General features: G+C 38.1%; 1 protein-coding gene across 1 annotated transcript in view; it reads left to right on the top strand.

The window, feature by feature from the left end:
• kek2 (leucine-rich repeat, immunoglobulin-like domain-containing kekkon 2 protein) overlaps nt 1-25,991 on the top strand; it is a 99,020-nt gene extending 73,029 nt beyond the window's left edge. Inside the window, exon 3 of the mRNA XM_083123210.1 lies at nt 22,110-25,991. Within this exon, the coding sequence (XP_082979336.1) occupies nt 22,955-25,513 (2,559 nt within the window). The 5' untranslated portion in view covers nt 22,110-22,954 and the 3' untranslated portion in view covers nt 25,514-25,991. The remainder of the gene's footprint in view (nt 1-22,109) is intronic.
• Nucleotides 25,992-26,254: the final 263 nt, after the last annotated feature.

Genomic DNA, 26,254 nt, shown 5'->3' with positions numbered 1-26,254 from the left:
TTTCAAAAGTGACTCTATTCACCCTGTGACCTTATTCACCCTAAGTTTCCCTATACATTATCTTCTAGTTACTACCCTCTATAATCGACCCACGTAACCTCCTTATATTTTATATTTAACATCGTTTAATACGTAATCTTGTAGTACTGGTGCGCTGAAAAGTAGAAGTTGAAGTATTTTTGATCGAAGCCATTAGAATTCCATGAATTTGATGCGACACTGCCGATTTTTAGGTCCATCAGGACAAATCGCTCAGAGCTGACCAAACATTGTTACCGACTTTTCTACACTGAGAGGAACCCTCGATTCATCACGAGGCATCATGAATATTCATGGTCGTTTAAGTGAAATTGTGGCTTGTATGTCAAACGAAGAAGGTGACTGATGACTATGAAAGAGGGAGGGGCATTGGTCAACGCCCAAGGCGCTTCTGTTCTGCGTCACGAGTGGAACTAAGAAGTCTCCCTTTGGAACTGGATGGTTTTTTTCAATAGACGTTAAAGAAAATTAGCTTGATCTTGTAAATGACAACATTGCATGTTTATAGCGTCGAGACAAATGCAACATTTTTATACAAACTTCAAGGTCCAAACAAGCATTCCCATTTAAGTTAGTTCAAAAAAACCCAACAGATAGCACGATTCTTACAACTATAGATTTATTATCGTGATCAAACATGCTTGGATTTCACAATCCACCAACGTAACTAATGACACAAAATTTTACCTCTATCAAAATCCACATAAGGTATACAGAGTTAAGTGACTTCCATGGTAGGATCTGATGAATGAAATAGTGTATTTTCGATGGTATAAAAGCAAATTTGAAAAAAGTAAATACTCGCAAGTGGTCTAACACCAAAAAAGAGAATCTGGATTTATCAGTTTAGTTGATTGATTTCCTTAATTTTGCTTTGCTTTTTTCACCACTTTTGGCTAATTTGCAAAGATGGGGATGACTGATGAATAAACACTCACAAACATCCATGCCCCGGCCGGGATTTGAAACCAGGAACCCTGGCGTCGTAGCGCGATATCAGTTATCAGTTTGTGTTGATACTACAAAATTCTGAGAAAATAGTAAATACTAGCGGATTCCTCTGAACCCACATTAACAGTTGATGGCTAATTACTTCGATTAACAATTTATCTTTATCGTCACGGTTAACCTAGAAAGATAAGCGACGTAAAACAAGAAAATATAACTGCTCAATATAGAAAAATGAAGTAAAACATCAAAAATAAAACTATACTTTATACAGTAAAACAATTATAACACCATTAAGCCTTGTTTCCATGATTTGAAAAACTCAATATGTTGACCAAGGCAGAAATTTATTTTATTACAAAAGATAAACTAAACGTAACGTTTCAACCTTCTGCAAGGTCTTCTTCAGACTCTGAACCAAGTACAAATGTAACAAGATACACAACAGGACGATATATATACACAAAAATACTCCCCTCCAGACTATTAGAAAGTAGTTCTGGAACATTCTAGCAGGTGGCTTTCCCTTGTCAACTGTACTTTCACCTGAAAGAGAATGTGGTTGTACTCTTTATCTCACGCTATATTTCCTTCATTCTTCTTCCTTCTTCTCTCCTCCTTCTCTCTTGTCCTTTCCACTCTTTCTAACACCTTCTTCCATTCTTTGTTTAACTTCAGTCCCCCATTCCAGTTCATTGTGTCTTCTTCTTCTGCTGCTAGATTGTTCCAGAACTACTTTCTAATAGTCTGGATGGGAGTATTTTTGTGTATATATATCGTCCTGTTGTGTACCTTGTTACATTTGTACTTGGTACAGAGTCTGAAGAAGACCCTGCTATAAGGTTGAAACGTTACGTTTAGTTTATGTTTTATAATAAAATAAATTTCTGCCTTGGTCAGCATATTGAGTTTTTCAGTAAAACAATGTAAAAACATAACTATGCTCAATGTAGGAAAACGTAAAGCGAGAAAAATATAACTTTGTCTAACACAGACAAACAATGTAAAACAAGAAAAATATAACTATGGTAAATATTTCAGTTAGTTACTGATGAACCCATTCTATACAATAAACAATTATTTCGAGTTCACTCCCACCCTTATCGAATACAAATACCACGCAATTGTTTTCACAGGACGGTAGCACAGAGATATAGATAAGAAGACTCTTTAAAAAGCAATATCTACATCCTAGGCTTACAAAAGGTTGAATGAAGCAGTATCATGTCCCTCCTGTCAAAGTGTCCATAAATGCTGTCCTCTTCTTTGTTACTCTCATATCACATGTCGACATAATGGACAATGGTTTTCCGACAAACGCAAAACAACATCAGATACGTTTATTGAAAGCCGGTTTGTTGGGCTACCCGATGCGTTAATTCACTATAGAGATAGATGCCCTGTTTATTGTTTTCGACCCCCTCCCCAGTGCTTTGTGTGACGTTACGTAGACCAGTTAGAAATTATAGCCTCGTTTAAGTACCTAACGTTACATCATTCTCAAACAGCGAATAGCTTCTAAAGCTAATTTCTGAGTAATACAGAAGCTTTGAAATTTATTTATAAACAAATAATTGCTCAAGTGGATATTACCCACAAGCATTCTACATTAACACTACATTGTGGCTAACATGAATTCTCGGTTGAGGTTTTGTAACGAGTCATCTGTTGAGGGCTTTTGGAACTACTCTAAGTGCGATTCCTTACTTCGGTACATGGGGGAATATGGTGAAAGCAGAGGAAAAGTATATGTGTGATAATTCAATAAATTTTCATTTTCAAGACGTTTAGAACCTACGACAAACCCTCCTGCACACTTTACTCTCATTTGAATAGTTTCTTCTGGAGGAACATTTGGATCCCACCTTAAACTGTAGGTCCAGTCCCGATTAGTCTTACTGTACATAAAGTGGACATAAAACATCAAATCAATCAATCAATCTTTGAATAGTTTCCTTACAGAATATTTAAAAATGACAGGGGAAAACAATGTAAAAATATCATGCAACCTTACATCTCATAATAAAACTTTCCCGAACTGATCGGATTGAATTATAAGTTTTGAACACGCCACAAAATGCACAATTGTCAAGCGGAGAATTATTTCTAAAGCTGTTTCATGGATTATAGCCTTCGGACTTAATCAGCATCGGCGATCAGGTGCCAAAATTGGGGTTTCAAATCCTCCCAATCGCCGCCACTGTTCTTACTCTACGTTACATATGGCGAATAGCAGCAAATAATTTCCTCCCACTTAACTTCTTACGAAAATACTAATGATGACAATATGTTTTATATGCGTGTATTCGTGTAAAAATGTTTAGTAATACATAAGTCATCTCCAATACCAGCGGTTATAACGTAAGGTGCAAATGATTGATAGATTTGGTTTAATTTCACGCCACTTTTCTGACACTTTGGGTAATCGCGAAGGTATGAATGAGTGATGATATGATGAAATAGACACTCACAAAGAACATCACGCCGAGGCCGGGATTGGAATCCTTGATCCCTGACTTTGTAGTGCGGTGTTATAACGACTTCACCACTGAGGTCGGCACGAATGACGTCACTCTATTACAAAGCTAATGCATTTATTTACTTTTATGTTCTTAATAATAAATAAAAGCTTATCTCGAATTATCCTTTCAACAACTTACCTACCCTTGAACTTACATTCCATTCGTAATGTCCGCGAACTTTATTCATGTGTGCAATAGAAGGCAATTTGAAGTTAGAGTTGGTTGGGCTTTTGTTCCTTTAAGTCAAAAATTAAATGTTTTTGTAGTGAGACCTGTTGATTTATGGAAGGATTTTTCTGCAAAAAAGTACTACTGTATGTAAGGAGATCATAATATTTGGGATTTTTGTAATAATACTTACCTTTGATATTCTACAGGTCTGTCCAGAAAGAAACAGAATTTTTTAAAAAATCGTTAAAGTGTCACTTCAGCTTCTGGCTCCACCTAGTGAGACTTTCTAGAAGTATTATTCTGTCCCCCTATGTTGTTTTATTTCGAGTCTGCAAGGGTACATGTGAGAGTCGTATTCCGTCATCGTTTCGAGTTTCTGAGGCCTGAAGCGTGGGTAAACAAAACGCGGATGATGCATTATTCAAAAGCTCCAAGAGTTTTTTGGTGAAACGTAACGCAACACCATCCTCCTTATTCTCCTGATTTGGCTCCTACGGATTTCTTTGTTTCCGAGGATGAATTCCACTCTGAAAAGAGGTCGTTCCCAGGCGATATAAGAGACCTGCTGGCTATTCCACAAAACCCATACCAGATGGCATTCCAATATGGAAGAAACACTGCGAACACTGCAGGGGTACTTTGTACGGGTACAATCTCATTGTGACGTATAACATGTTAAATAATTTTGGAAGTTTTCGGTTTCTTTTTTAACAGACCTCGTACCACAGTTTTTGATTTGACATGGTCGATATGTATTAGAAATTGTAAAATAATTAGGAAAGCTGGAAAACTTTTGGAACATTCTCTTGCATATTTCCAAAGACTTAGAAAATTTAGTTTTAAAATTTCCAAGATGGTAACATGCAACGAGGGTGTACTGTTCTGTTTTATCCCTATTTTCAGGGAAACTTCCAACTGTTCCTGCTTTTTCTCTATCCTCGGTACTTCCGTAGAGCATCTGAAAAGAAGCCCGTTCTTGGTCGACTGCCAGCGTCCCATTAATCTCTGTCTGGTTTCGAAGCCAATGTTTTTGTTTTGGCATTAGCCAACGACCAGGTAGAAGGAACGGCCCGTCAGTACCAAGAACAAGAAATGAGCGAAGCGAAATCGAAGAAGGAAACTTGTCAAGGACCAACCGCGTTTCCGCCATTCTCCGTTCTTGGTCTTCACTTTGGGGGAAAGTCTCTTCTGACCTATTGTTTATTCAGCTGAAGTTTCTCACGTTTTCTATTTTCGGCTACCACTTGAGGAACTTCCAGTACACTGTAACATTCAAAATGTAGGTTTTATGGTTGTTTCCTGACATAAAACCTAGACAACCACCATTTTGTTGATTACCGTTGAACAAAATGGTCACCTAGAACAATTTGGTGCCTAAACGTCTGATTGGAGGATTTATTTGCAGTGGTACCAGCTAAAACCATCATAATGGTAATGTTAGAAGAGTAATAATATTAGCTAGATGTTGACATTGTTGTATTTGTAAACATATATGGTTGGAAGTAAGAAAATTTAAAAAATATATAATTCAAGGTCACGTGGTAAATAAATGATTATGGGAATACATCAGAGCTTCTAAGAAAATAAGATTTTCAAAATTGTTGCTGGGGGAGTTCTGCCCTAGCTATCCATTTATAGAGGAACGTCCAATGGGAAAAATAAATGTCTTCGATTGGTTTATTTTACTTCGCTTTTCTTCCACATTTGGATAATCGCGAAGATGACAAAGGGTGATAACATGATGAAATAGAAGTATATAAATTCCATATAACGGTTATTAAGAAATGGATACTTGAAGCTTTAAAATAACGTATATTTAACAATTTCCATCCCATGGAGTGTACTTCTAGAAGGACGTGAACCGAAGGCTTAATATTTTTGACCCGCACAGTAGCTTCCTTGAGTTAGGCCACGGATTTTTCAAACTTTTTGTTGTCGTGGCTCCCCTAAGCTGCCAAAATCTGCACACGCCTGCCCCCAATTATACAGGGCATACACAAATGAATGGTGCGGTTATAAATGCCAAAATATATATATATATATTAACTTACGTGGTTGCAGCAAACACTGTTAAGAGGCGGTCAATGTGGGCTCCCCTGGTCACACGAGACACATCAACGCGGTAATCAAACTCATTCCAGCCACGGTGTAACATGTCCTGCACAGCATGCATTATCCGATCACAAAGTTGCTGGATGGAAGTTAGCATTGGTTGTGCATAAACCCTGTTATTAATAAACCCCCTTAGAAAGAAACCGCACGGCGTAAGATCCGGGGAATGAGGGGACCAAGGGAGAATGTGATTTTTTTGTGGGAAATCCTTACGTGATAGCGAAAAATGGAGGCCATATTTTGAATCAGCGTATTAAAAAGACTATAATTTTAACTCATATAAAAACTGGGACAGTTTCCAAATATAACAGTGTTTGCTGCAACCACGTAAGTTTAAAAATAAAATTTCTAATTACATTTATAACCGCACCATTCATTTGTGTATACTTTGTATTAGGTGAATATACATATATTTACAAACATTGGATTGCATATGGAACTTTCTTGGTCCAACACTGCAGTCTTACGAAAATATCCTATCCTACACTTAAACTTGGTTCATAGTACTTTACATCCAATTGCATAAATAATAATGCTACCCATGTTCCTTGAAAATCCATGTTTATTAACGCATATAAAATTACTCTATACTAAAGTTCCAAGTAAAAATGTTAAGGGGAGCAACTGGCCTCACCTTTTCCGCCACAAAAACAGTTATAGGTCAATGTAGGCCAATTCTCCGGTAACCAGTTGCTGCTTAAAATTGTCTGCTAAGTTCGGAACATTTTCTTTACAATAACAAAAAAAAATGTCCTTGAAAAAATGAATTCCAAAATGTCTCATTTTAATGTTACGGGCGCGAGTAAGGATGATCCTCAAGGGATAAAAGATGACGCTGGTGAATGAAATAATGTTTGAATGATATCGAATCAGATAAATATATAAAGGAATTACGTTGGTACAAAATAAAAAAGAGTAAAATTAACTTAATAACTGTAATTTCATTTCAGATGATATTTCGTAACCGTTGAACATTACTTAACAGGTCATTATAGTGTAATTGTTTACATCTCTAACATTTTTTTCATGATAAACATACTATCATTTGCGATTGCACATTCACCAAAATATCATCATGAACATGTTTTCTGTACCAGTTAATTTAAATATTCATAAATGCAAGGTATTTTTCAATATAAAAATATTGATTTTCCTGTACAACGACAAGCGAAATTTCATCCAAAGGTCGAATAAGTAATACCATACTTTGGCATTGTATTTATGATATAAACGTCGAAAGAAACTAACATTGCTCTTAGAATTACAATTTTTTTTGTAACGTTTCTGGAAACACTGAATAATATTTATGTAAATTTTCCACTTAGGGCAAAAGCACGAAATTTCATATAAATTACACAATTTTCCGTGTCAACTCTGAAACATTTTAGTTGAACCATGCTACAATCGTACTTTCATTGGAGATTTCATTCATACGCAACATTGGTCCAAGAAAGTATCAAACGATTGAGATATACTTGTATATCTAGAAGATGTTTGTTCAAAACGTACTCGGCGATTTCGATTATGATGTTCAATCATTACTTTGCAAACCGATATTTTCCCGCCACTTTAAATAGTGGTACTAAGTAGTACAAAATTAGTGTAATATTTTGCAAGATATTTTAGTGGTACAAAACTATGAGTTACACTGTATGCTGTTTGGATGGGTACAATAATGTTAAATTGTAATTCGAAAGTGCAAACATAGTACAATATTTCGATCTGAATAACATAGTCGAAATTAGTAATGAGATTAAGACTTTACCCAGGTAACCAGAAAATTTAGTTTTCTTACTCTCTGGTAAATTGACTTGTACATACAATAATAACACAATAATTTCCCAAAAAGGTTCTCTTGATACAAAATTATGGGTTTACAAGTAATGGAGCCATGTTCCTCACAGGTAGGCTTACTCTTTGCCTTGATTCTGGCCGTAGCACATGTTTCTAAGTTTTAGATGCTCCTTTTAGGATCACTCTGTACAAGAGCATCCCATCAACCTTCCTGATTAGCGCGGTGAAACCTTGAAAAAGGACGGTAACTTACTTTCAAGTGCAAAATGGCATTATCATCTCCCCCTTTCGCGTTTCTTGTCGAGAACAAAATCATAAAAACAGGTTAAACGTTCTTTCCCTTAAACAGAAAGGCTCGCCTACTGAAAGTTTCATACGCCGCTTGCGCTTTTCCAACTCCCACCGGCGTAAATTGCGTGAATATTTAATGTGGGAGATAGAGCCCCCTCGTACTCGTTCATTGTACGCCCCCCTTTAAGTAAGAAGTTTAAAACTAACAACATTACCTTGACTCGACGTAAATTATTCCTTCGAACGAATATTATCGTTCTATGTTCTTGAAAATGTGTGTAACGAGTCTCTCATTTTCCATCATGGCGGATGATCGTCAAAGGCTTGGCAAATGGTTGTTCTTTTTGTTCCTAAAGCCTGATGACGTGGTGTACAAAACTTAAACAATGAATGAATTTGCTGTCATGTATAAAGCCATTAACTTCAATGAATATAAAAGTAGATTTTAATAATAACATGACTGTATTGATCGCTAGAATATACCCAGTGCATAACGCTTCACCAAGTGTTGACTTCTACGATTGTCAGTTGTTTTCAGACATGCACGTTCATAAATTCACATTGTAAAGTCATCATAACTCAACGTTGTAACATTTGCGCTCGTCACATGTATTTACAAGGGCGTTCCACAAAGGGGTTGGGCATTCAGGCCCCTGGAAACAGGCTAAGAAACTACTTATACTGTAGTTTAATTATACAGACGGTCAAAATTAGGAAACTGTGTTTGGCGTTTTCATGAAGACATTATGAAGGTAGAGGCTTTACGATACATAAAATTTATTGTACGTAGTCATTATTAACGCTAAGCTACATAAAGAAACACTTCGTTTTGAGCCAAACTCCATGGCGGAGTGGTTAGCGCAGCGCGCTATGACGCCACCGGTTCCGGGTTCGAATCCTGGCCAGCGGCATGGGGTGTTCTTTGTGAATGTCCCGTCAACAATTTTCCTCATCGTCGTGATTAGCCAAAAGTGGCAGAAAAGCGACGTAAATAACTTAGTTCAATAAATCAACTTCGTTTTGATATTATATTAGGTACATTTGAAGCATACATTTAATTTCGTCAGTGTTTTTACATTAGAAACACTATTAACGATCCTTCGAATGTAGTGGCGGATTATAAATGACGCATAAAACAGAGAAATCACACGTACCAAATAGGAGATGTCTTTGGTGAATTTTGCCACAGAATCGTTACGGACATAGATAGTAGCTGATCCTGCACTAATATTAAATAAGAGCTCAAAGTAAGAGGATAATATTTGTCCCAAACAAGGATGAGTAACTCACAGTTTCATAATGGGGTGAGTAAGTAACTCAATTACGTTTGGTGGAAGCAACTGTAACGTAGTTAGTGGGATGAGTTTATAACTCGATTAACTTTTAGTTGCGGGGTACTTCTAGTTGTAACACTAACAGGTCACTATAAGGCGATGCACATGGTTACTTTTATGGTATCTGACTAACTTTCGTTTAGTATAAGGAACTAATCCATTTACTTATATTGGTGAATAACAACCTGTAGCCCTATATGATAACAGTGTTTCAATAAAACAGGCTTTTTTGTTTGATGAGGGGAATTGTTCCTCGTGGAGTTCGGCAACAAGTCATCAGTTCAGGAAAATTACGCATTTGCAGACATGTTTCGAGACGTTAAGCTCCTATAGTAGACCGGGTGCCAAATCTCAAGGCTTGATTTGAGATATGAATAAAATGTTTTGACTGTTTTTGAAAGCTTATGTTATGTACATGTCAGATCCGATTGATGCCACTCTGTCAATCTTGAGCAATTTGAGCAATTCAAGATGGCGTCCAATATGGCAGACATTCCTTTAATGACCTATATCTCAATAACCAATAGTCGTAAACAGAAAATCTTTTTTTAGCCTTGATCCTCATTAGATGAGCTACCAAAGATATTCTGGTTAGTTTTTCGTTAATATCAGTAGTTTTACCGTAATTTAAGAAATAATCTTTAAAATATGTATTTTTTCTAGCACCTTTTCAAGTGCTATCTAACTTTTGAATAAATGAAATGGCATGAAGTTGTTTGGTATAAAAGTGGTAGCCCAATTCATAACTTTTAAAACAATACAAGGTTTAATAATGCATTTGATTAAAAAGTCGCTATAAAATGTGTCCCAAAATGGAGGATAGGATTGATAGGGGATACGGTTCCCGAAATACGAGTATATCAGATCAAAAAATATCCAATATGGCGGATTATTTTCAAGATAGCGGCCGTCAGGGCGCAGATATCGATTGGCTACTCGACTGAAAATATATTCAATGATATAACAAATAATTTTACTAAGTCCCTTGCTATTATCAAAAAGTTAATGATTCGGTCGGTTGGTTGATTTGGTGTTTTAAGTCCACTTTATGCACAGGAAGGCTAATCGGGACTGGATCTAAAGTTTAAAGTGGAATCCGAACCACTGTGTGCCTCCAACGGGTCTCGAACCCGGAACCCCTTGATCACAAGGCGACAACGCTAGCGCTGTGCCATCGGGAGTAGTAGGAAAGTATATAATATAAACTCGAGAAAGTATGAGCCCCCCTCAGGCAGATTTGGCTACACTTAAACCTAGCTCAAGATGAGCATGTGAGCTTATTGCTCAAGTGTAGTACTCTGTCTAATCCAAGATTTTTGTAAAAATGCCCTCGGGAATTTCCCGTGAAAGTATGAGCCCCCTCAGATTGATTTGCCTACACTTATAAAAGGCACTTCTGTCAGATAGTTGTCCATAAGCTTGTCAAAAATATGCCTCTCTTGATATTTTTTTTGGATACACCTAAAACTAAGCCAAGATGCTCATAAGAGCTACCCACACCCACCCACACCCACACATATTTACTTCCGGTCCACTTCCGGTTTAAGTTCAATTGGGCACCAGGCTCAACTTGCATATCTAGTACTAAAACAATGCAATATGCAGAAATCTTCTAGAATTGCTCTGTGACTCTCTCATTTCTTACATCATAAACATATGATTTTTCACCTATAAGAATAACACTACATATGGTGTCATCAGGGAGTGTATCGTGGAATTCACAGATAATTTTAATGTTTGTCCTGTCATTAACCACAACTTGTTTTCTTTTTGAAGTGTTGATGACAAACATGGGTCTTTGTGCTTTGAATTCATCTGGTGTGTAATACATGTCAGTATTGCCAGTAGTGACCCTTTTGTATGCTGTAAATGCCTCATATAATTTAAGAAAATCATCCTTGGACATGTCTAAATTATAATTTTCTCTAGGAAACACCTCATTTCTGCCATTTTTAAGATAAATGTTCTTGATGTTGCAGCTATCAAACTTACTTGAATTTTTTTCTTGATTATTGTGTCTTCCAGTCTGAAACAGTACCACCACAAAATCCGGCATGTCATATTGTATACTGGAGAATGAGTTTGTGGCATCAAATTCATAATAGCTACCAGTGGCAGGCTTCTGTACACATTGATATGTATAAAATTGTAAAGGAATCTGTGGATTTTTTAGGATATCAGCTTTGAATTTAAGAGCATAACTGGCTTCATATTCAACAACTGGCATTCTTAGCTCCATAGTCTGAATAAGGCACTTGCCTTCATCAGGTAGGGTATTAGGCAGAGCTTCCCCGGTAGAGTTTAATGTACTGTACCTCATCAAAGCATTATTATCATTTGCAGCTCTTCTAAATGTAATTCTTAAACCACCCTTCCACATAATATCTTTGTAATCTGAGAAGAATCCAGGCAACAGGCGCATGGGGAACAGCACTGTGTGGCTTTTAGATAATATTTGATCACCAGCCTCAAATCCACCTATTTTGTAGTAAGAAGCCTCGGTTTTGGATAATTTTAGTGTGGCCAAAGCTGTGGAGGTAATGCCGGGGTAATCTACTCTGTTTATAACAACACCATGTTTTCTGATCTCAATTTCAGAGAACAGATGTGGCACAAAATTGTCTGATTTTTTCAAAAACATGTATAACAGCCAGGAGAGTTCAAATCTTAAACCCCCGTGCTTGTCACATGCATCATTTTTGAGTTATTCAAGCACATAGGTAGAATTACAAGTTTTTTGAAAAAATTATAGAGGCACAAAACATAGAGAATTGTATATGCATGACATCTGAAAAGATTCCAGGTCTCCCTCACTTATAGTTTCTGAGATAATCAAATTCAAAAAATTATCCATTTTTTCAAAAACATGTATAACAGCCAGGAGAGTTCAAATCTCAAACCCCCGTGCTTGTTACATGCATCATTTTTGAGTTATTCAAGCACATAGCAATTGCATGCACCACATGGCATATGAAAACATTACAGGTCCACATCACTTATAGTTTCTGAGATAATCAGAATTCAACAAATTTTGAGTATGTTGTTCAATAGGGTACCACAAGTTTATATCTCCCTGCTGGAGTGGCACAAAATGCATAATTCTCAAAATACTGTTAATGCTGCACTTTTCATAAAATTCTATTTATAGAACAGACATAAATCAGAGATTTACAGCTTAAATATTGCATCTATCAGGAAAATTATAGAGACAAAAAATGTAGAGAATCATGCCTAGAATATGCCTACAAAAGTTTAAGTCTCCAGCACTGATAGTTTTTGAAAAAATCACAAATTCAAAAAATTATCGATTTTTTAACAAAACTTCTAAACAGCCTCTAGATTTCAAATATGCAACCCCCATGGTTCTATCTTGAAAAATAGGCAAGTTATTCAAGATCTAGAGAACAACAAGATATTTTGAAAAATTTATAGAGATCAAAAAGTTGCATCTTGAGATGCACATGAGAAATCACCAAGTCCCATGTCTCTAGCATCAATAGTTTCAGAGATATGAGAGAAACAAAATTGTTGATTTTTTTTTCAAAATTTGAGTATGTTGTTCTGTGAGCCATGCCGGGTCATCCCATCGGCCCAGAATGAAATTATTTGTATATGGGCACCTGTGTTAATTCTGAAATTAAAACTGTAGGCCCTAACTGAGTCTCTGGATTGAACATGTGTCAAATTACACAGCAGGCAGGTTATAATATTTTAAGACAAAACTGAGAGTATCATGTCTCTGGATTGAACATGTCTCAACATTATTACACAGCAGGGAGGTTATAATATTTTAAGACAGAACTGAGAGTATCTTGTCTCTGGATTGAACATGTCTCAACATTATTACACAGCAGGCAGGTTATAATATTAGAGAGTATCATGTCTCTGGATTGAACATGGATAAACATTATTACACAGCAGGCAGGTTATAATATTAAAACTATAGGCCCGGACCGAGAGTATCATGTCTCTGGATTGAACATGGATAAACATTATTACACAGCAGGCAGGTTATAATATTAAAATTATAGGCCCGGACCGAGAGTATCATGTTTCTGGATTGAACATGTGTAAATATTATTACACAGCAGGCAGGTTATAATATTTTTAGAACAAAACTGTTTTTGGATTGAACATGCATCAGCATTATTACACAGCAGGCAGGTTATAATATTAAAACTATAGGCCCTAACCGAGAGTATCATGTTTCTGGATTGAACATGTCTCAATATTATTAAACAGCAGGCAGGTTATAATATTTTAAGACAGAACTGTTTCTGGATTGAACATGCATCAACATTATTACTCAGCAGGCAGGTTATAATATTTTAAGACAGAACTGTTTCTGGATTGAACATGCATCAACATTATTACTCAGCAGGCAGGTTATAATATTTTAAAACAAAGCTGAGAGTATCTCACGTCTCTGGATTGAACATGTCTCTGGACTGAACATGCATCAATATTATTACTCAGCAGGCAGGTTATAATATTTTAAGACAGAGCTGAGAGTATCATGTCTCTGGATTGAACAGGGGTAAACATTCTTACACATCAGGCAGGTTATAATATTTTAAACAGAGCTGAGAGTATCATGTTTCTGGATTGAACATGCATCAACATTATTACACAGCAGGCAGGCTATAACATTTTAAGACATTGAACATGCATCAATATTATTACTCAGCAGGCAGGTTATAAAAACAAAGCTGAGAGTATCACGTCTCTGGATTGACATTATTACTCAGCAGGTAGGTTATAAAAACAAAGCTGAGAGTATCACGTCTCTGGATTGAACATGTCTCAACATTATTACTCAGCAGGCAGGTTATAATATTTTAAGACAGAGCTGAGAGTATCATGTCTCTGGATTGAACATGGGTAAACATTATTACACAGCAGGCAGGTTATAATATTTTAAGACAGAGCTGAGACATGTTCAATCCAGAGACATGTCTCAGCTCTGTCTTAAAATATTATAACCTGCCTGCTGTGTAATAATGTTTACCCATGTTCAATCCAGAGACATGATACTCTCAGCTCTGTCTTAAAATATTATAACCTGCCTGCTGAGTAATAATGTTGAGACATGTACAATCCAGAGACGTGATACTCTCAGCTTTGTTTTTATAACCTGCCTGCTGAGTAATAATGTCAATCCAGAGACGTGATACTCTCAGCTTTGTTTTTATAACCTGCCTGCTGAGTAATAATATTGATGCATGTTCAATGTCTTAAAATATTATAACCTGCCTGCTGTGTAATAATGTTGATGCATGTTCAATCCAGAAACATGATACTCTCAGCTCTGTTTAAAATATTATAACCTGCCTGATGTGTAATAATGTTTACCCCTGTTCAATCCAGAGACATGATACTCTCAGCTCTGTCTTAAAATATTATGACCTGCCTGCTGAGTAATAATATTGATGCATGTTCAGTCCAGAGACATGTTCAATCCAGAGAAGTGAGATTCTCTCAGCTTTGTTTTAAAATATTATAATCTGCCTGCTGAGTAATAATGTTGATGCATGTTCAATCCAGAAACAGTTCTGTCTTAAAATATTATAACCTGCCTGCTGAGTAATAATGTTGATGCATGTTCAATCCAGAAACAGTTCTGTCTTAAAATATTATAACCTGCCTGCTGTTTAATAATATTGAGACATGTTCAATCCAGAAACATGATACTCTCGGTTAGGGCCTATAGTTTTAATATTATAACCTGCCTGCTGTGTAATAAAGTTGATGCATGTTCAATCCAGAAACAGTTTTGTTCTAAAATATTATAACCTGCCTGCTGTGTAATAATATTTACACATGTTCAATCCAGAAACATGATACTCTCGGTCCGGGCCTATAATTTTAATATTATAACCTGCCTGCTGTGTAATAATGTTTATCCATGTTCAATCCAGAGACATGATACTCTCTAATATTATAACCTGCCTGCTGTGTAATAATGTTGAGACATGTTCAATCCAGAGACAAGATACTCTCAGTTCTGTCTTAAAATATTATAACCTCCCTGCTGTGTAATAATGTTGAGACATGTTCAATCCAGAGACATGATACTCTCAGTTTTGTCTTAAAATATTATAACCTGCCTGCTGTGTAATAATGTTGAGACATGTTCAATCCAGAAACATGATACTCTACTCTCAGTTCTGTCTTAAAATATTATAACCTGCCTGCTGTGTAATTTGACACATGTTCAATCCAGAGACTCAGTTAGGGCCTACAGTTTTAATTTCAGAATTTACACAGGTGCCCATATACAAATAATTTCATTCTGGGCCGATGGGATGACCCGGCATGGCTCACAGAACAACATACTCAAATTTTGAAAAAAAAATCAACAATTTTGTTTCTCTCATATCTCTGAAACTATTGATGCTAGAGACATGGGACTTGGTGATTTCTCATGTGCATCTCAAGATGCAACTTTTTCATCTCTATAAATTTTTCAAAATATCTTGTTGTTCTCTAGATCTTGAATAACTTGCCTATTTTTCAAGATAGAGGCATGGGGGTTGCATATTTGAAATCTAGAGGCTGTTTAGAAGTTTTGTTAAAAAATCGATAATTTTTTGAATTTGTGATTTTTTCAAAAACTATCAGTGCTGGAGACTTAAACTTTTGTAGGCATATTCTAGGCATGATTCTCTACATTTTTTGTCTCTATAATTTTCCTGATATATGCAATATTTAAGCTGTAAATCTCTGATTTATGTCTGTTCTATAAATAGAATTTTATGAAAAGTGCAGCATTAACAGTATTTTGAGAATTATGCATTTTGTGCCACTCCAGCAGGGAGATATAAACTTGTGGTACCCTATTGAACAACATACTCAAAATTTGTTGAATTCTGATTATCTCAGAAACTATAAGTGATGTGGACCTGTAATGTTTTCATATGCCATGTGGTGCATGCAATTGCTATGTGCTTGAATAACTCAAAAATGATGCATGTAACAAGCACGGGGGTTTGAGATTTGAACTCTCCTGGCTGTTATACATGTTTTTGAAAAAATGGATAATTTTTTGAATTTGATTATCTCAGAAACTATAAGTGAGGGAGACCTGGAATCTTTTCAGATGTCATGCATATACAATTCTCTATGTTTTGTGCCTCTATAATTTTTTCAAAAAACTTGTAATTCTACCTATGTGCTTGAATAACTCAAAAATGATGCATGTGACAAGCACGGGGGTTTAAGATTTGAACTCTCCTGGCTGTTATACATGTTTTTGAAAAAATCAGACAATTTTGTGCCACATCTGTTCTCTGAAATTGAGATCAGAAAACATGGTGTTGTTATAAACAGAGTAGATTACCCCGGCATTACCTCCACAGCTTTGGCCACACTAAAATTATCCAAAACCGAGGCTTCTTACTACAAAATAGGTGGATTTGAGGCTGGTGATCAAATATTATCTAAAAGCCACACAGTACTGTTTCCAATGCGCCTGTTGCCATGATTCTTCTCGGATTACAAAGAAATTATGTGGAAGGGTGGTTTAAGAATCACATTTAGAAGAGCTGCCAATGATAATAATGCTTTGATGAGGTACAGTACATTAAACTCTACCGGGGAAGCTCTGCCTAATACCCTACCTGATGAAGGCAAATGCATTATTCAGACTATGGAGCTAAGAATCCCGGTTGTTGAATATGAAGCCAGTTATGCTCTTAAATACAAAGCAGATATAATAAAAAATCCACAGGCACCTTTACAATTTTATACATATCAATGTGTACAGAAGCCTGCCACTGGTAGCTATTATGAATTTGATGCTACAAATTCATTCTCCAGTATACAATATGACATGCCGGATTTTGTGGTGGTACTGTTTCAGACTGGAAGACACAATAATCAAGAAAAAAATTCAAGTAAGTTTGATAGCTGCAACATCAAGAACATTTATCTTAAAAATGGCAGAAATGAGGTGTTTCCTAGAGAAAATTATAATTTAGACATGTCCAAGGATGATTTTCTTAAATTATATGAGGCATTTACAGCATACAAAAGGGTCACTACTGGCAATACTGACATGTATTACACACCAGATGAATTCAAAGCACAAAGACCCATGTTTGTCATCAACACTTCAAAAAGAAAACAAGTTGTGGTTAATGACAGGACAAACATTAAAATTATCTGTGAATTCCACGATACACTCCCTGATGACACCATATGTAGTGTTATTCTTATAGGTGAAAAATCATATGTTTATGATGTAAGAAATGAGAGAGTCACAGAGCAATTCTAGAAGATTTCTGCATATTGCATTGTTTTAGTACTAGATATGCAAGTTGAGCCTGGTGCCCAATTGAACTTAAACCGGAAGTGGACCGGAAGTAAATATGTGTGGGTGTGGGTGGGTGTGGGTAGCTCTTATGAGCATCTTGGCTTAGTTTTAGGTGTATCCAAAACAATATCAAGAGGGCCATATTTTTAACAAGCTTATGGACAACAATCTCACTGAAGTACCTTTTATAAGTGTAGGCAAATCAATCTGAGGGGGCTCATACTTTCACGGGAAATTCCCGAGGGCATTTTTACAAAAATCTTGGATTAGACAGAGTACTACACTTGAGCAATAAGCTCATATGCACATCTTGAGCTAGGTTTAAGTGTAGCCAAATCTGCCTGAGGGGGGCTCATACTTTCTCGAGTTTATATTATATACTTTCCTACTACTATCGGGGAGGCCTCTCAATGATTCTGGACTTAGCTGCCGGCCTGTAATAAAGACATTTTTTGGCACTATCCTCCATTTTGGGACACATTTTATAGCGAACTTTTCATTCAAATGCATTTAAACTTATTGTCTTGAAGCTTATGAATTGGGCTACCACTTTCATACCAAACAATTTCATGTTATTTTATTTATTCAAAAGCTACAAAGCAGAAACTTCAAAAAGTGCTAGAAAAAATGCATATTTTAAAGATTATTTCTTAAATTACGGTAAAACTACTGATATTAGCGAAAAACAAAACATAATCTTTTTCGTAGTCCATCTAATGAGGATCAAGACTAAAAAAAGATTTTCTGTTTACGACCATCGGTTACTGAGATGTAGGTTATTAACTAGGAAGTACGCCATATTGGACGCCATCTTGAATTTCTCAAATTTCTCAAGATTGACAGAGTGGCATCAATCGGATCTGACATGTACATAACATAAGCTTTCAAAAACAGTCAAAACATTTTATTCATACCTCAATTGAACGTTATGCGACTTTTAGGCATTTGGCGCCCGGAATATAGGGACTTTTATAAAAATGGTGATTGTGCAGTCAACATTAGAAAAGAATATCGGTGTTATTTCGAGCATGGAAAGGATGATGGCTGAGTATCGATGTCGCCAAGGTGGTCACTTGCAGGTCAAAGTATTCAAAACATTGGTTGATTCACAAATGGCAATGTGTAATGTTACATTTCTGGTCTCCTTAATGTTTGTCTAATTAAAACATGCATCCCTTCGAGTTTTTTCTTTTGAAACTAGATCGACACTTTCCCTACGATAAAGTAGTCAAACGCAGTAGTTCTTCGATTTGAGAACCAGACTGACGTTCAAATGTGCAAGCAATACCAACAACGAAACTGGCTGATTTTTTCATGAAACGAGACGAAATTCAGCCAAGATTGATTTGGTATCATCTTAGATCTTCGTTATGCATCAAGAACATCATCGGGAACATACTTATTTCAGACATAGAGGACAGAAATGAAAAAAAAGGAAAAAGAACTTTCCACTCGTTGTAAAATCTCGACGAATCTGATGGAAATTTTAAATTTTAAATAGCCCATGCCCCTATTTAATACCTGCTTCAAAAAAAAAATCTATACCATAGGCTCCTTTGATCTCGTAACAGCTGTGGTAATTTCGGAGTTAATGGTAAATCCTGCACGGCCTGGGAATAGGATGGAAAATAGGGGGGAGGAAACGCTTCACTAATGATTGCAACTGAATCCTATACATCTAATTGGAACTTTCAGCTTGGCGACTGTTGCAATGTGACACGCATGAATGTGGTTAAAGGGAAGTGAAAACTGACACCCTAAATATATCTAATTTCAATACGCACCGATTAAAATCCTATATCAATATTAAGTTTGATGTAATAGCGCGCATAAATCTCGGAATACGCTTTCACCTAGATGATCGGTCCTTCGATTTAATCGTTATCCTCAATCCGATCGATCGGGTTTACCGCCATCCTCAAATCGATCGCGATCCCGAAACCGATCGATCTAGCGATTCGTTCGCCATCCACGAACCGATCTCTTGGTGATGTGATGTGTGAGGCACAGAGCAGTATCTAATATAAAAGTATGCGCTTACGACGCCAGGGTCCCCGGTTCGAAATCCGACCCGGGTGTTCCTTGTGACTGTCCCTTCATCAATTTCACCATATCATCACTCATCTTCATTGGCGCGATCCTCGAACCGATCGATCTAGCGATACCATCGCGATCGATTCTGAACTCTAGTTAATTTAGCACGATAAATATAAGAGAAATAAACAGTACTTTTAACTTCAAGATTTTCTTTAATGTTATACCTTACATATCAACACCACATTGAAACATTTAGAAACAGACGAATATCGAAAGTCGGATTGTAATACTTTTCCAAGTTGCACAAATTGATAAAAGGATGTTCACAAATGTTACAGCTTTGGTATAATTGAAAGTTTAATAGCTAGTGCCATCAGGTGGTGCTATTTATAACTAATCAACATCAAACGAGCAGCTAGTGACAATTTAAGAATTTGAATATTTTGAGCAGTTGTTATTCTCATATCATGTATTTATCTTCTACTCTGTACGCAACGATAATCTACTTATTATTGTTGTTTATTCCAGACAGTATATACTTGTCTGAATAGGTTAGGTCCGTCAGATTTGGTGCTCTTTATGTCTCCAAGTTGCTAAAGCTGCCACAAGCAGCTTGTTACATGGTGGTGTAGTTTCCAAAGTCGTGTGAAAAACTTAGTTTGTGTGGGAATAGCCATTGTATAGTCCAAATGAAAAATGCATTCTGTTTCTCGTGACGTTCACACAGAGAAAAATGTTTGTTTGAAGTATTCAAAAAAATTGTATTGGTAACCAAATCTTTGTTTAAGTTGGCGACAAATACATTTCTTTACTAGAATCAATTTGCCTTAAGAATCGTGCATATTTATTTACAGTTATCCAAAATTTAGTTAAAATTATCATATTTAGTAAAGGCTAGCAAATACTTACTTTGTGGTTATTAAAAAGCTTAACTAAACGTGTTGCATCAATGTTTTTCTGTGTATATTCTGGCATAGAAACAGTTTTTCAACATCCAAATATTATGTTCCGCAGATAATAAATGTATTTTCGTTGAATATTATTAGCGGTTAATTAAAAAAGAGAAAACTCTAGTTATACCCACGAAAGAAATAGATATGGCTCCACAGATTTTCGATCCCGGTTATAGTGTATATTACGTGCTCAGCACCACCCACTGACTTTACTCCAGCATTAGGTTAGGTTTTGTTGGCTGATGCTTGAGCATCAGATCCATTTATAGCAACAGAAAAATTCCTACAACAGTTCATCGCTCAAGATATCTACCCAGAGTTTACCTCTGGCAGTCCGACTTTCTAAGAATGAGCCACTAGTGCTATGATACTGAATAATGTGGAGTAATTAGCTTAAGTGTTTTACAAAAAATTACTCTGCGGTCTCCCCGATGGCTTAGTGGTAACGTCGTTGCCTTGCAATCAAGTGGTCCCGGGTTCGATACCCGGTGGGGGCCCATAGTATCCGAATCCTACTTTAAACTGTAGGCCCAGTTCCCAATTAGCCTCTCTGCGCATAATAGTGGACTTAAATCATAAAGAAGCAAACAATAAATCACTCTGCGAAATTCGGTATTACATATAACAATTATAATGTTAGTTAGTGGTGCCTGGATGTCTAGATATTAAAAATAGTCAAGCAAAAAGGCAAAATAATAGACTCTAAATATGAAAACAAGCATATAGTAAGCATAAAGTTTTAATATTGTGAATAATGAAAATCGTAAGATTCAAAATTTCTCAAATAAACGATCGCCCTTCTCTACGACATCTATAACAATAAAATTTCAATGAATATAGCAGGTGAATATGCTCTCGGAAAGAACACAATTATTATGCCACTGCAATTAACAAAGAATTCTTATCTTGAAACTTTCCCGATGAACATAACGGTAGCAAGCAGTGACAGTTGGGCTTTCTCTTGAGGCGCGAGGCGATGAACTTTTCTTTCCTAGTTGTCACCTCCTATGAACACTTACAATGACGTCACGTTCTATCCATCAAAGTAGATGAACTTTCTCTATAGCCTTAATCTTCCTGTGAGGAAAACCTAAACTAAAACACACCTGAAAAATTACTTTTTACCCTTTTTACAACATTGTGGACACTAATAATGGATATAGGTCCTGTACAGTCGACATAAGCCATTTCAGACATGATAGGATTTATAGGTAATGATTGTTGTTCCCAGAAAAAAATACATGTGTACTGTAACCTTACGAATCTGTCCACAATAAGAAAATAGGTATTTATGGAAAATTCCAGGCTCTAGTAATTAGTAAAAGACCTTCTACTAATCATAAAACAAGAATACAGATGTTTCAGCTTAACATTTTCTTAACGTTTCTCTTCTGTTACTGGATCAGTATGATGTATGAATGATCTACCTGTTATGTACCTTCCTTGGCATTTTCCAATTTAGAATGTGTCGTGTCGGTGCATTGATATTTTCAGTATCTGTCAGGCCGCTTTAACGGCAAGATTTTCATTGATGTTTCGATCAAGTGACGTAGAGGAGAATATAAAAAGACACTTTTTTTCCTTCTCGTTGCAGACACAACGAGGCACCCACTCTGTCGTACCCAGCCGGACGGAACTGCTCCGCTTGGTAACCATAGAAACTGCTGCCCTGTAGCCGCTTTGAATGGGGTCTTCTGAGCATCGCATGTCAGCAGCCTCGCGGGACAACACAAGTGCAAGGGAGGGACGAGCGGCGAATCGGTCAACCAACAAGGAACAACCAGCGCCGCATTGGGAGAACGCTTCCAGATCGATAGATATATCCCACGGCTAATCACTGAAGAGCCCATTTGTTATCGCCTCCAACCACGGGATGGTCTCTTCGAGAAAAAGAAGCCTGAGGGTATTCCGCAAGAGTGAAAAGTAAGATCGAAAACTCTCTTTCACAGCCAACCCCCCTGTTTTCTTCTTTCTTGTTCTTCGTCCTCTTGGCGAGTTCCTCCAGGCTACCAATACGAATTTTTGTTTGGCCCAGTTTCTTCGTCTTCCTCTTTGGAAGCGTCTACCGAAGAATAAAGGCGCTTGGAGGAGCAGTAATGGAACTGTCGATAGTGTTATAATCACTTCTGCAAAGAAACCTTACCACATCAAAGTCTTTCCTTATATCTTATGGTACCGTGAACAAGATCTATGTTTTAACGAACAGAGCATACTTGTTACCATTATGTGTGATGAAACTTCGAGTGTCACCCCACATTCCTGTGCAAAGCCTAATGTCTGGCCACATACTTGCAATCCTCCATTAACGCAAGTACAACTCCGAAACAAAAGACAAGCGAAATAAGAGGCGATCAAAGCAGAAGCACCGACAATCACAAATGTCTGAGATGTGAGGAACTTAAATTAAAAACTTACATAGTGAAGCCAGTGTTATTGACGATGTCTTTTCGTCAGTGGGTGGTGTTCGTAGCGCTTCAGTGGTCGCTCCAGTTGTGCCTTTCTTGCCCCAAGCCGATGTGCGACTGTAAATGGAAAGGTGGTAAGCAGACGGTGGAGTGCATCAAGAAGAACCTCAATACTATCCCGGACGGGCTGGACCATGGGACCCAGGTGCTAGATTTGTCCTGGAACAGTCTGCTCATTATTCCTCACGAGCGGTTCTACACGTTGGATCTGATCAATCTCCAGCGAATATACTTATCGAACTGCCACATAGGTGAAATAGACGACAGGGCCTTCAGGGGTCTTACGAACCTTGTGGAGCTTGATCTTAGTGTGAACAGACTCAGCAATGTTCCCAGCAGGACATTCAGGGACTTTCCCACATTGATGAGGTTAACAATCAGCAACAATCCTATCAGGCGACTGTTCCCCGGTGCATTTGAACCACTGTCTTACCTGATCACATTAGAACTTAGTGGGTGCGAGATCGACACAATAGACAATGGTGCGTTTAGCGGATTGGACAGTTTAGAGTGGCTGAAGCTGGACGCTAATAGGCTCACTACAATCGGCGGAAAGCACATCATACCCGAATCACTACATGGTATCGATCTTCACAAAAACCCTTGGCATTGCGACTGCCATCTGGTAGAGCTTCGATCTTGGTTGCTGAACTACAATATCCCATACTCCATTGAGCCAAGATGCGTCACTCCAGAGAGACTGGAAGATGAGATTATTAAGACCATAGAGATGGAGGACTTTGCTTGTCTTCCGGACGTGTCTCCGACAACAATGTACTTAGAAATCCAGGAAGGGAAGAACTTCTCCTTGCTGTGTAGCGTATCTTCAATTCCAGAAGCCAAAGTCTCTTGGTGGTTCCAGGGGAGAGTTCTCCAGAACGGTTCCCTCCTAGCTCCAGGACTCCATTTGTATTATTTTGTGGAGGAGGGAGCCGAGGAGAAGAAAAGTGAGTTGTTCATCTACAATACAAACACTGAAGACAATGGTACCTTTGTGTGTGTTGCTGAGAATCCGGCTGGTAAATCCCAGTCGAATTACACAGTTCGTATAGTTGTGAAGGAAGATATTGTGATCCCTGTTTTCCCTTACGAGTACGTGATAGCCATCATTTCAGCGATAGCAGTTCTTGTGGTCCTCATTCTCATCACTTTAATTCTTCTTATTATCAAGTGCCGCCGACAAAGAAGACGTCGGAAGAAGAAAGAACGGAGCAAGACGGTCGCGCTTCAAGGAAAATCGGTGGGCGTTTCCGAGAACAAGATCACGAGAGTGCCGAAGCATATTCAAGTAGGAGTCCAGGCTCCGTCCAAACTCAACGGCACCCTTGTAAACGAACGTCGCCAGGAGAGGAACGAGAGGGAAGGTCCGCTGGCTGGATGCGCTCCGTATATCAGTCCGTCACGGAACTTCCAGGAGCAGAATCCAGATCTTATAAACGACACCGAGAGTGTTGGGAAGGAACGTCGGCAGCGAGTCTCGACCACCCACCGTGAAGACGGCGACGGCGAGGAGGTGGAGCACGACCAGGAGAACAGCGGGCCCAACAGCTACCAGGAAGCCATGGAGAACATCATTGACGACTATGCCGCCGACGAATACCACACCTGTGATGAGTTAGAATCAAAAGTTACGGCACCTGCGATTCCGGCGCCACAGTGGAGAGACGACTCTTTCGCCATTGCTCCAGATGGAAGAATCAGGGTTGCCAACCTTAGTCCTCCTTCTTCCTTGAGGGACATACCGCTCCCGTCCGCTACTCTTCCACGCAACTTCAAAGATCGATACCAGCATGCTGCCGACGTACATCTGGCTCCTGGCCGTTTTCTAGACAGTGACGGGTATCCTCTGGACTTTGGGCTTCCTAAAGTCCCACCGCTTCCTTCCCAACAACCGCCCGAGCACCAGGGCTTCTACAGGACCTTACCTCACAGTAGAGGTCGCCTAAGCCACACTTCGCCAACCACCTACCCTCCACCACCGCTCCCTGACTACATCCCCGAACCCAGCTCCTACGATCCTTACATCGACCCTTCAAATATTAGATACTCGGCTGACGGCTTACCCCATCCATCCCCTCCTATGTACTCCAACGATAATATCGAAGCGGACCCTTTCACCACCCTGCCGTCTCCGCCAGCCCCTTACAAGGGTGAACCTACAATGTCTCCTCAAGGTCTGAAGACAGTGTCAGCGACCTCGCCCGTGGAGACTGTGCCATACAGTGCGATAAGCCCGCCGCCTGTTAGTGAGGTCCCATGGCCCGGTTATGCACACACTTACAAAAAGCCTTCCACCCCCGGAGGCATCCCTCAAGACATCCCCCCTGTGTGTTTCAGTGACGGCGGTGTTAGTGTCTCGACATGCTGCGGGGTGGATACAAAGAGGAGTGGCGTGGTGACGGAGAACGCCTCGACGCAAGCGGAACTAGAGAGTGACCTAAAGAACTCGCTCCAAGCTAAAGTTCTCGGTCCTCACCAGGAAAGTCCCGACGAGGGTTACGAGGATGAAGGAGGGGACGGAACGGAGATATGACGTCAGAGAGGGAAGCCCCCAGTCGCAAAGAGGCCTCCCATATCAGTGTTGAGAAAAGTAGGTGTGGACGAGTCGACGCAATCACCGCCGCTGGCACAATCCAAAGACGGCGTTCAGGCGGTGAAAACTGGCATGTGTTCCGAAGCTACTCAAACATAGTGTGCGTTCTAGACCTAACAAGCTCAAACGAAAATATACATTAACAGTGCTCGCATTTCTGATTGAGAACATATTGTGAAATCACTTTGAGATCGATTTTGAAACATAAAGAACACTATAAAACTGTTGTTATACCAAAAAAAAAAAATATTTGTACAAAACTTGATACCGTTTACAGAGAACTGAGGAGAGCAACCAGTAGAGTAGTCATCGACGGTTTTTCTATATTCTCGTTTTCTATTGTTAATTGTCACTAAAAGACTATTAGAAATCGTTAGTGACAGTACCTTTGAATGTCTTATTGTACAGGAAGAAATAATAGTGTTGATATATTTGGTAATAAAATAAAACACAATAAGTTATTGTTTATTGTTTTAGGTAGGTTAAGGATGTATAAGAACATTTCTTTACAGATTCTGATATCATGAACAAGGTTAGTACGTATGTTATACCGAAAGTTTGATATGAATTTGGATGTCGTTAATCTACCAATATCGACATAAATATTGAATATTGATACCTTATGCAGGATTTTATCACGAAGCCTTTTATACCAATTCTGCAAACAATTAGATGATACGT

The sequence above is a fragment of the Lepisma saccharinum genome, chromosome 5 (genome assembly GCF_977018435.1).
Source record: "Lepisma saccharinum chromosome 5, izLepSacc3.1, whole genome shotgun sequence".
Taxonomy (NCBI): domain Eukaryota; kingdom Metazoa; phylum Arthropoda; class Insecta; order Zygentoma; family Lepismatidae; genus Lepisma; species Lepisma saccharinum.
The sequence above is the reverse complement of the archived record's forward strand: the minus strand, read 5'-3'. Positions and strand labels throughout refer to the sequence as shown.